This window comes from Magnolia sinica, chromosome 7, assembly GCF_029962835.1.
Source record: "Magnolia sinica isolate HGM2019 chromosome 7, MsV1, whole genome shotgun sequence".
Lineage (NCBI taxonomy): Eukaryota > Viridiplantae > Streptophyta > Magnoliopsida > Magnoliales > Magnoliaceae > Magnolia > Magnolia sinica.
This window is the reverse complement of record NC_080579.1, coordinates 58,110,318-58,123,424: the sequence shown is the minus strand read 5'-3', so window position 1 is coordinate 58,123,424 and position 13,107 is coordinate 58,110,318. Positions and strand designations below refer to the sequence as shown.

General features: G+C 45.2%; 1 protein-coding gene across 1 annotated transcript; it reads left to right on the top strand.

Annotated features, from left to right (window-relative positions):
- The first annotated feature begins 8,461 nt into the window (after positions 1-8,461).
- LOC131250638 (uncharacterized) lies at positions 8,462-10,581 on the top strand. The gene is made up of 2 exons (XM_058250922.1): positions 8,462-8,483; positions 9,926-10,581. The coding sequence occupies exons 1-2, from the start codon at positions 8,462-8,464 to the stop codon at positions 10,579-10,581; spliced, it is 678 nt and encodes a 225-aa protein (XP_058106905.1).
- Positions 10,582-13,107: the final 2,526 nt, after the last annotated feature.

The following is a 13,107-nucleotide window of genomic DNA, read 5'->3' as shown; positions in this document are numbered from 1 at the left end:
CCCTCCGCTACTTCGATCTCCATCTCTCTCTCTCTCTTTCTTTTTTTGGCTCACCTTGAAGTTGATCCACACCGTCCATGTTGATGTGGACCCATCATGATGTATTTATTATACCTGCACCATCCAGCACAACTGGACGGTGGAGATCCACCCACCTGATGTGTGTGTGCAGTGCACTAGTCGTGGGGCCACCTTGATGTGTATGGTTTATGCACACCCTCCAGCAGCTTGGACGATGCAGCCCACCTGTCATGTATGTGTTTCATCCCTGCTGAGGGACCCTGTTGCTGACGTGCTGCAGCCCAATAAGTGGGAGCCACACCTGGTTGATGTCTTTTATCCTTGTTGTGTTGCAGCCATGGGACCCACACACATGTGGACTCCACCATATTATATGTATTTCATTAACGCCATCCAAATGGTGGGCCCCACGTTAACAGCTGCAGCCGCTGATGCAGCAAGTCCTGTGGGTACCATCATGGGGTCTGTGTTTCATCCTGACCGTCTATTGGACCAACGTCCAATCTCCTGGACGCTGCCCCTTTCAAAAAAAAATTAAAAAAAAATTAATAAGTATTATATTATGTGATGTGGCCCACACCATGAGGGACCCACCTTGAATGTATGCACCCAGCAGCACTGCTGCCTATTGGCGCTAGCAAGTTCTAGGTCCCACCTTGCATACGTGTTCTATCAAGCCGTCCACCCCCCTTTTTATTTTACTTTATCTTTTTTTTTAAGGGCAATGCAGCAAGCTTTGTGGGCCCCATCACGAGGTATGGGTTTGATCGACACCGTCCACCCATCCTCTGCTACTGAGGGGATCACCGTGATGTATGGTTTGATCCACACCACCCCTGGTTAGGACGGTGGATCTCCGCCATGATGTATGAGTATATCGGAATCTTCCATCCATTTCCCTGGGACAGGGCCACCTCACATGTGTGGTTCATGTGAGGATGGGCCGACCTATATGTATGTATTTTATTTGCACGCCGTCCATCAGTGTTCTATCAAAACCATCCATCCAAACGCCCAACGTATAGACGCTGGACATGCTGGATGTTTTTAAATATTGTATTTTGTAATATAATATTTTATTATATATATAATGTATATTTTATATCATATGGTGATGGCCCTCACGTGGGACCCACCTTGATATTGGCAATAGCCTAGCCGGTGTACACCACACCTGCAAATAGTTGGTGTAGATGGCGTCATCAGGTTATGTGGGTCCCACGGGATGTATATGTTACATCCAAGCCATCCAGATGGTGGGACCCACAGCTGGACAGACATCAGCAGACTCTGTAGGTACCACGTGATGTAATTGTTTGATCCACACCGTCCAAATCATCTGGACAGTGCTGGACTTAATGGACGGTGCTATGTGGGCCACACTATGATGTATCTGTTAGCCACGCCATCTATCTATATTCTGGATGGGCAGGGCCCGCTTTGATGACTTGTTGTATATTCACACGTCCATCCGTTTCCTTGTCAGCGGGTGGGACCCACCCTGATGCATTTATTTCATCCACACTGTCCAGATTTGTACTGGACAGTGCTAGACATACTTTGGATGGTGCTGATTTATATGGACAATGTTTGGGCAGTGCTAGTCCTCATTGATGGGCCATGAGCCCCATGGATTGATAGTGTACAGTGATACACATGATACACCTATAACTATTAAAATGATTTTAGTGTGGTCCAAGCCTACTTGAGGACCATTGCTGCGGCCCATCCATATGACCCAATATGATGTATTTTTGCCCATGGGCAGGGCCCACTTGGTTGTATTGTTAGGCCCAAATATGTGGCTCATGCGATGTATTTGAGGCCCGGGTGTAGGGCCCACCTGTTGTGTCTTTGAGGGCCCATTAATGCTGCTCACTTAATGTGTTTGGGGCCCATGGGTTGAGGCCCATTGTGATGTAATTCTGTCCCATATGATGAGGCCCATATTGATGTGTATTAGGTCCTGGTGTGAGGCCATGGGCCTACTATATGTTTAGCCATGTGTGGGTTACTCCTTAGGAGCAATGTTAGTTAAATGACCATATTGATGGGCAATGATGGTAAAGTATCCTCATTGTGACCTTCTCTTGTGCCGATTCTGATTTATTAAGGCCGATTGTCGATTATCGTTCGAGGCCGATCACCGATTCTGTTTGTCGTGACCGATTTACCGATTCTGATTATCGATCGATCCGATTATCGTGACCGATTTGATGATTCTGATTATCGATCGATCTGATTGTCATGAACGATTTGTCGACTCTGATTATCGATCAATCCTAATTGCCGTGGCCAATTTTCCAATTCTGATTATCGATCAATTCGATTATCGTGACTGATTGCCGATTCTGATTATCAATCGATCCGATTGTCGTGACCAATTTACCGATTCTGATTATCGATCGATCCGATTGTCATGACCGATCGATTAATCAGATTGTCGTGACCGATTTGTCGATTCTGATTATCGATCGATCCAATTGTGGTGACCGATTTACCGATTCTGATTATCGATTGATCCGATTGTAGTGACCGATTTACTAATTCTGATTATCGATCGATCCGATTATCGTGACCGATTTGTCGATTATGATTATCGATTGATCCGATTGTCGTGACCAATTTGCCGATTCTGATTATCGATCGACTCAATTATCGTGACCAATTTGCCGACTTTGATTATCGATCGTTCCAATTGTCGTAATCGATTTGCCAACTTTGATTATCAATCGATCCCGATTGTCGTGACCAATTTACCGATTTTGATTATCGATCGATCCGATTGTCGTGACCGATTTGCCGATTCTGATTGTCGTGATCGATTTGCCGACTTTGTTTATCGATCGATCCCGATTGTTGTGACCGATTTGCCAATTCTGATTATCAATCGATCCGATTACCGTGACCGATTTACCGACTCTGATTATCGATCTATCCCGATTGCTATGGCCAATTTACTAATTCTGATTATCGATCGATCCGATTGTTGTGACCGATTGTCGATTCTGATTATTGATCGATCCGATTATCGTGACCGATTTGCCGATTCTGATTATCGATCGATCCGATTGTCGTGAGCGATTTGCCGATTCTGATTATTGATCAATCTGATTGTCATAACCGATTTGCCGATTCTAATTATCGATTGATCCAATTGTCATGACTGATTTGTCGATTCTGATTATCAATTAATCCGATTGTGATTTGCCAACTTTGATTATCCATCGATTTGATTTTCGTGACCGATTTGCCGACTCTGAGTATCGATCGATCCCGATTGTCGTGACCGATTTGCCGATTCTGATTATCGATTGATCAGATTGTCGTGACTGATTATTGATCGATTCGATTGTCATGACCGATTTGTCGACTCTGATTATAGATCGATCCCGATTGTCGTGACCGATTTGCCAATTCTGATTATCGATCAATCCGATTGTCGTGACCGATTGTCGATTCTGATTATCGATCGATCCGATTGACGTGATCGATTTGCCAATTCTGATTATCGATCGATCCGATTGTCGTGATCGATTTACTAATTCTGATTATCGATCGATCCGATTGTCGTGACCAATTTGCCGATTCTGATTATTGATCGATTCCGCTTATCATGACCTATTTACCGATTCTGATTATCGATTGATTCAATTGTCGTGATCGATTTGCCGATTCTGATTATCGAACGATCCGATTGTCATGACCAATTTTCTGACTTTGATTATCGATCGATCCAATTGTCGTTACCGATTTTTGAACTTTGATTATCGATTGATCCCCATTGTTGTGACCGATTTGCTGATTCTTATTATCGATCGATCTGATTGTCGTGACCAATTTACCGACTTTGTTTATCGATCGATCCCGATTGTCGTGACCGATTTGTCAATTCTGATTATCAATCGATCCGATTGTCGTGACCGATTTGCCAATTCTGATTATCGATCGATCCGATTGTCATGACTGATTTGCCAATTCTGATTATCGATCCATTTGATTGTTATGACCGATTGCCGATTCTGATTATCGATCGATCTGATTGTCGTGACTGATTTGCCGATTCTGATTATCGATCGATCCAATTATCATGACCGATTTACCGATTCTGATTATCGATCGATCCGATTATTGTGATCGATTTTTCGACTCTGATTATCGATCAATCCTGATTGTCATAACCGATTTGCCGATTCTGATTAGCGATCGAGGCTGATTATCTTGACCGGTTTACCGATTTTGATTATCGATTGATCCCGATTGTTGAGGCCGAGTATCAAAGCCGATTCCGATTGACGAGGTCGATTATATAGGCCGACTCCGATTATTAACGCCGATTCTGAGTGTCGATTCCAATTGTCAAGACCTATATGATGTATATGAGAACTGTAGTCGAGGCCTACTGTGATGTATTCATGGCCCATTGGCAAGGCCCATTGTGGTGTATGCATGGCCTATGGGCAAGGCCATTGTGATATGTATTAGGCCCATGATGTATAACGCATTAGATGTATTCGTGACCCATGTGTAGGGCTCACATGTCATATATTTGAAGCCCATGAGCAGGGCCCACCTATTGTGTATGTGTGGCCCTTGAGTAAGGCCCATGGTGTTATATATTAGGTCCTTGTGTGAGGCCATGAGTCTACTATATATTAGGCTTTATGTGGGTCATTCTTTGAGGGCAACGCTGGTTAAATGTCCGCATTGTCGAGATCAATTGTCGATGCCGGTTATTGATGTCGATTATGAGTATGTGACAGCATAGCATCATGATACATGCCCATACGCATCATCCGCATGTTTGTTATGAGATGAGGCTGATCATTACATATGTCATTGAGCATGTTGTTATGAGACTCCCTGATAGGTGGAGGTTATCTCACTTGAGCGCACGACATGCGTAGGATTGATGCATGACTGAATTGTATGACTCATGCATCTTGCATTATGATTACTATACGCCCTAGTGACATTAGGGTCGTAGCCTCCACAAGCATATTGTGGATGGCCAGACGGGGCACTGAAAATTTTGTTCTACCATCAGACTGCCATAGATGGCCCTGGGTGAAAATCTCTAAACTCCCTTGGTACCAGAGGACGCCCCAACGTCGAGACCGGTTGGATACATGAGCGCCGGAGTGCCAAATACCAGGAGGGCGCGTCTCCCACTGTATCATGTCGGTTGGGAGCGGGTGTGACCTTACCCACCCGAGTGTAGGGGGCAATACTAGGCTGAGTTTGACCAACTCGTGAATGGGTCCGCTATTGACATGCCGGATAGGTATTGGCAGACTTTGGCTAGGCGGACAGTGAGGTTTCTTATGCTCACTTGGACTGTGCAGCTGTGAGAGCGGCAGTGCCATTTGGAGTGTACTAAACCTCGGTGATGATCCCAGAGATGAACAGTACTGATATGTGGACTTATTGAGCAGGAGTTGCATACTCATTCATTCATTCATTCACTATCCACTCGGGCTGGTGGTGCGCAACTATTTGGTATGTGTACCTTCATAATGGCCAGGATTTCGGTTGGGGCGCGCGACTAACCTGAGACCAGGAGTTTACCACATCGAGTCTGACTATCCAAATTTAGGTATGGGACTGGTTTGGATAGAAGTCCCTTGTGATGGATTCCATAGCCTGTGATACTACACACTATCATCCCGACTTCACACCTCAGCATGGTCATTTCATTTACACCGCATATTACATTGCATCTGCAGTACTTAGTATTTTGGGTTACTATATTTTTGCACATATATGGCTTAGACGGACTTAGTAGGATTTACATATTGCATTGAACACTCGGCATCTTAGATTTGGCTCTCTTTAACTTCTCATTTGTATAGGTGATCTGTATTGCGTACTCTGATATTGTATGATTCGTGGACTTACCAGTATAATTCTGCTTACTCTGATATCGTATTTTGTCAGTATTTCCAGTTATTCCATTATATGATTCATGGCATTGTATTGCATACTTGGCACTTACTTGGTGTACACACTTTCACCACCCTTTAACCTTTCTATAAGCTTATACACGATAGATGTGTGCACATGATGTTAGTTTGCAGCAGCGTGGAGCTTGGAGCATGTAGCTGACTTTTAGAACTTTGATCTTATTTTAACATATGTATTTCCCCTTTCAGCATTGTATTCAAGTTTATATTAGTGGATAAGTGATGATGATGTTACCTTTGTGAAATGGGTAATCTTGTGTTATGCTTCTTATGAGATAAAGGTATGTTGGGAAAATCCTCCTTGTGGGATCCCAGGATCGGAACCTGGCATATGAGCGCTAGGAGCCTAGAATGGGGTACTACGGAGGCTGTCGCCATCGGATTCAGCGATCGAGATTCCTGTGAATCCGATTTTCGAGTTTGGGGTGTGACACCCATCCCCAAGTACATGCAACCCTAAAGTCAACTCTCTCTCTCTCTCTCTCTCTCCACCCAACCCTTTTCAAGTACACCCATCACTCACTCACCCATCACTCACCATCCGTCTCCCTCTCTCTCTCTCTCTCTCTTTCTCTCTCTCTCTCTCTCTCAAAAGCAACACCCATGAGAAAGGTGGATGTCCAAGCTTCCATGGAGAAAGAAGCTTTGTGTGGCCTACCTTCTTACCACCCAATCCCACTGTCCAAGCTTCATCTCAATTGTTGAAATTTATCCATTGGAGGTCTAAAACACATTGGTGGAAGGAGGAGTCCAAGATCTAACGGTGGGTGTTCATAGTATATTAAATTGTTGATTTTGTATATTTAAGGGCCCACAAATGGTGGGACTTGTCTTGATGTATGCATTGTATAGGGAGGGCCTATAGTGGCGGGGTCCCTCCCCTTCTCACGTCTCTCTCTTTGTGTGTTGGCATGTGGCCCACTTGATCGACGCTACACAGCCGTGAGGACCCACATCAAAGTATGACTTCATCCAAGCCGTCCATTTGCTTGGCGCAGCGTCCAGTAGCTATAACTACTATATGTGACATCAACAAACTGTGGTCCCACTGTGAGGTATGTGATCTATCCATACCGTTCGTCCACTTTCCTTGGACGTGGGGCGAACCTCACACACGTGGCAAGTGTGAGGGTGGAGCCACCTCATGCATGTATTCTACATCTGCACCGTCCAGTACTCTGGAGGGTGGGACCCTCCCAACCATGATGTATGTATTTTACACATACCGCCCATCCATTTTACATATGGTGTGGGGCCCATCCCACACGTGTGGCATGTGTGGGGGTGGGACCCACCTTGATGTATGTATCATGTCTCCACACCGTCCATTCTGGACAGTGCTGTGAGGGACGCACCATGATGTATGTGGGTATATCCCAACCATCTATCTACTTTCTGTGCAGTGATGTGAGAGACCCACCTGGATGTACATATTCAATATCCACACCGTCCATGTGGACATTGTAGTGATATGGAACACACTTTGATGTATGTATTTTATCTGTGCACCATCCATCTAGATGATGCATGTGAGGCCTAACCTTGTTGATATGTTGTATATCCACACCATCTAGACCTTGGACAGTGGGGATTAGATTGATTGGCGTACCTCACTCCAGTTATGTAGCTGTTGTACCACATCAGTAAGTTTTGTGGACCACCGTGATGTATTTGTTTCATGGCCCATTGGAGCGGCCCAATGATGAGGCCCACTTGATGTATATAAGGCCCATTGTTATGGCCCAATGATGAGGCCCACTTGATTTATAGGAGGCCCATTGGTGCGGCCTGATGATGAGGCCCACTTGATTTATAGGAGGCCATTGGGCGGCTCGATGATGACGCCCACCTGAGGTATATCGGGCCCAGGCGTGAGGCCCATTGTGAAGTATTTGGCCCATTGAGAATGTATGTGGCTCATGTGACGTGCATTAGGCCCATGTGATGTGGCTCATGTGACCTGTATTAGGCCCATGTGATGCAGCCCATTGTGATGTATGAGACCCTTGTGTAAGGCCCATTATGATTGTATAAGGCCCATTGAGATTGTATGTGGCCCAATATGTTGTGTATGAGGCCTTTGTGTGAGGTCATGGGCCCACTACATGTTTGATCCTATGAGGGTTGTTATGGGAAGATCTGAGTCTCTTCAATCTCGAGGATCGATGTCATCTTAATCCAATCGAACACATAAGAGTTAACGTAGAATGATAAAAACAGATGAGAAAGATTCTCGGCTCGGCCCTAGTTGTACCCTTGCTCCGAGGCTGTCGGTTCGAAATAATCTAAAACGAGGCAGTCGGTGTGAACTTCAGATCGGAACTTACACGCAAAGTCTCAGGCCACCCTATAACTACACAACCAGAGATGATTACCCAACTATCTACATTTAAATGCTGCCCGGTATGAAGAAATCCGAACTAATGGGATAAGTCCACTTCTCACCTCTAAGCTCGGAGGGGAGGTCTCGAGAGTACATGACGGACGAGGGGGACAACCGTGAGTTTAGATCAAAGTCTGTCCCGGCCTTTAAAAGTTGTCTTTACTTAATTACTTGGTAGAAAAGTCCATGTGTATTAGTCCCGATCCGAGGCTTGAAGTTAAGGCTTCTTAGGTTTAAGATCCCGAGCTGAGGTCGAGGTTAGCATCTAGTGTGCTAGACTTAGAAACTGCTTTATACGGTTACTACCGAATATCTTGCCTGTAGATACGTCCCTTTAAGGCATGATACATTACATGATCCCTGGATTACGAGCAAAATCCCCACGATCTTAGTTTCCCACTAATTGAGTGGATCGTGCCGAGATTATTGGATGCAGATTGTCCAATGCGTAGGTATAAATACAAGAAGGTTTCAATGCTACATGTACGTAACATCTTACACCCTCTCTCTACATTCAACTTAGACCCTGAATCCATAACCTGACTTAGGCATCGGAGGGTCCCCTGGCTTAGCCAGGATCTCCTTTGCACACCCCTTTGCGCAAGTTCAGGGTTTATCGAAGGTTCACTGCATTGAGTGGAGGGTGGTCCGAATTTTGACATCAACATTTTTTGGCATCGTCTGTGGGAACCAGATATGAAAGGCCAGGTTCCTATTATAAAGTATAATGGCAAGAGGAAAGAAGAAAGTGGTAGTTGCAGAACCAGAGCAAAATGATCAGACCCGTTCCTCTTCGCTACTTCACGCCGAATCGACTCCAGGGCCTTCCACTGTCGGGTAAGTAAGTATCGAGCTATGCAAAGTGAAATACAAGCCTTGCACAATGAAATTAACCAGATGAAGCAGCAACGGGAGCCACAACCACATCCTGGTCAGGAAAACCATGTTAAGGAAACGGTAGGTCTGGTAGTGGAAGCCCGTTCCGTGCCGAGGAGTATGAGACCCGAAGGGTATCAACGTCAACCCGCTCAGGCACCAGATTCGGTTCAGAACCCTCTCCCGACCTAAATCCGAGTTCCAGCCCGGAATACAGCAACTCGAGCTCGTTGAATGCCTTGGTCACCTCAGCCCTGGCATCGATTAGAAAGGAGAAGGGGAAAGAGGACTCCCGAAGTAGAAAACATATAAGAAATGGTGACTGAAAACAAAGATCCATGGGAAACACAATTTGCGGAGCTTAACCAAAAAATTCTGATGCTGGAAAAGAAGTAGTAGTCGTCGTTAGTTCCCCCCACCATTCAGGAATGATGGAAGAGACCGAGCCTCCCTTCACCTATGTAATCATGAACTAGGTAATGTCGCAGAGGTTCCGGATACCTCCCGTCATCCAATACTCTGGGTCTAGAGACCTATGAGCATATAGAAGTTTATCGTTCATGTATGCAAATCCAGACAGTGACGGATACGATGATTTACAGAGGGTTTTCGATCACACTCGCAGGATCTGATCGGAGTTGGTATCGTTAGCTCAAACCCAATTCCATTGGTTCCTTTGCAGAACTCAGCCTACTATTCCTTAGCCAATTCATAAGCGGTAAGAAGAGTCGGAAGTCAAATACTCATCTGTTCACCATCACACAAGAGCCTAGGGAATCGTTTAAAGACTACATAACTCGTTTTAATGAGGAAGCATTACAGGTGGAAGACTATGACGACAAGATGACACTCTCTGTCGTGTTCAATGGTTTAAAAGAGGGAAAGTTCACCTTCTCCATTGGAAAGAATCCACCAAAGATGTTAGCTGACCTCATCGCCAGAGCTAAAAAGTATACTAATGTCGAGGAATTCTCCAATGCTTGTAAAAATGTTCAAGTGACAGAGCCGACTGGCAAGGAGAAGATGCTAAGGAACGAAGAACCTCGGCCATCCAACAAAAGACTACATGACCACGCCCCTCGTGATCATCGTCCGAGTAGGAAACCGAAGGGTAAATTTCGTTCCTACACCCCCCTCAACACGTCTACCGAGCAATTTCTATTGGACATCAAAGGGCACAAACTTCTGAATTGGCCTGTTTGTATGAAGGCTGACCCAGATCATCGGGACAAACACAAGTATTGCAGTTTTCATCAGGATTACGGCCACAACACAGCTGACTGCGTGAATCTCAAAGATGAGATCAAGGCCCTTACCCGTAAGGGTCATCTGCGTTGATATACCAAGGAGGAAAAAACAACTCAGAAAGAAGAGCGAGAGCGACCGAATAACACCGCAGAAGAGCCAGCCAAAATCCGCACCATCTTCGGTGGCTCATCCGGTGGAGGAAATTCGAATAGGGCTTGAAAATCCCATTCTCAAAAGTCTGATCCAGAACATTGCATCCACCTAACCGAGAGGCCAAACAAAGAGCTTCGAGTCAGTCCGTATAGTCTGATCTTTACAGAAGATGATGTGCGGGGGATACAACATCCTCACGATGACGCCTTAGTAGTGACTATGACCATAGCCAACCACAAGGTGTATCATATCCTGGTTGACACTGGAAGTTCAACTGATGTTCTCTACTCAAAAGCCTTTGCGAGAATGGGGATTCCAAGGTCAGAGATCAGACCTGTGAAGACCCCCTTGCATGGCTTTACTAGAGAAAGGGTGATCTTCGAGGGAGCCATTTTCCTCCCTGTGACCGCGGGAGAAGGACAACATCAAGTCACCTTGATGGTAGACTTCCTCGTTGTCAATGTGGCATCGGTACACAATGTCCTTCTGGGCAGACCTTCTCTTAATGCAATGAGGGAAGTTGTCTCCACCTATCATCTAATGATGAAATTTCCTGCCAAGGGTAGAACAGGATACCTTCGAGGAGATCAGTGTGAGGCCAGAGATGTTACGCGATAGCAGTGAAAAAAGGGTTGGTGAAGCGAGCGCTCACCGTCAACATTCTAGATCCTAGAGGACCTACAGAGGATTCATCTGTGGAAGACCCAGAGAAGGCACTGCTCGACGTGGCAGACCTGAGCACAACTGTTCATCTCAGAACATTGTTGAATTCTGAATAGTGGTCCGAGTGCTAGCCTTCTTGCGACTGCACAGAGATGTCTTCGCATGGTCACATGAGGACATGCTCGGGATCTCTCCGGATGTCATGGTCCACAGGCTGAATGTGGACCCATATCACAAACCCATAAAATAGAAAAGAAGAACGTTCGATGTCGAACGGTATGAAGCCCTAGCCAATGAAGTCTCTATACTACTCAGCGCTGGCTTCATAGAGGAAGTGCACTATCTCGACTGAATCGTAAATGTGATCCTTATTAAGAAAGTCAATGAAAAATGGTGGGTCTGTATAGACTCAGATCTGAACAAGGCTTCTCCGAAGGATAGTTTCCCATTGCCTTGGATCGATCAGCTGGTCGACAACACGGCAGGGCACGATCTACTCTCCTTCTAGGACACTTATTCCGAATATAACCAAATCACGATGCATCCCCTAGATAGGTAGAAGACTACCTTCATCACTGACAAGGGACTCTACAGTTACCGGATCATGTTGTTTGGCCTGAAGAATGCTAGGGCTATATATCAAAGGTTAGTAAATTAAATGTTTACCAAACAGATCGTTCATACTATGGAAGTTTACATCGACGACATGCTTGTTAAAAGCATCAAGGCATCTGATCACTTGGTGAATCTTGGAGAAACCTTCACCATCCTCCAAGAATACCAAATGAAGCTGAATCCCGCGAAGTGCGTCTTCGGAGTTGGCTGCAGTAAATTCCTCGGGTTTCAAGTCAACCAGAGGAGCATTGAACCGAACCTTGACAAGATCAAGGCTCTCCTTGATATGAGCTCACTTCAGACTATCAAGGAAATATAATGCCTCACCGGATGAGTAGCAGCGCTTGAACAATTCATATTCAGAGCCACAAACAAGTGCCTCCCCTTCTCTCAGCAGTTGAAGGGTCATAAGAAGGCAGAGTGGACATCAGAATCCGAACAAGCCTTTCAGTAGCTGAAACGGTATTGAAGTTTGTCGCCCCTATTGTTTAAGCTTGAAGAAGGTGAGTTTCTATTCTCGTATCTGGTGGTCTCGGCCTCAGCTATCAGTTTGGCCCTGATTAGAGAAGTAGGGGCAAGCAACATCTTGTATACTACGTGAGCAAAGCCATGGTGCCTGCCGAGATGAGATATCCGGCTCTGGAGAAGTTAGAGCTTTATCTTGTTGTCTCGGATCAGAGGTTACGTCTGAACTTTCAAGCCCATTCCATTATCATCTTGACTGACTGCCCCCTCAAGCAAATCCTCCAAAAGCCTGTGGTGTTAGGTCAACTAACCAAGTGAGAAATCGAACTCGGGGAGTTCAATATCCAGTTCCTACCAAGGATAGCGATCAAGGGCCAAGTTGTGGCTGACTTCATTGCAGAATTAACCGCCTCAGATGAAAAGGGGATCGACGCTGAAGTATAGACGACTCCTTCCTAGATTGTTGTTATCCTCGACATCCCTGTCTTTGGCCTGATAATCTAAGTATAAAGGAAAGAAGTTAATGGATTCTTGCAGAATTAACTACCTCGGACGAAAAGGGGATCGACGCTGAAGTAGAGACGACTCCTTCCTAGATTGTTGTTATCCTCGACATCCCTGTCTTTGGCCTGATAATCTAAGTATAAAGGAAAGAAGTTAATGGATTCTAGAATGTCAATCCTGTAAACTATCCAGTTATATGTTTTCTTGATCATTTTC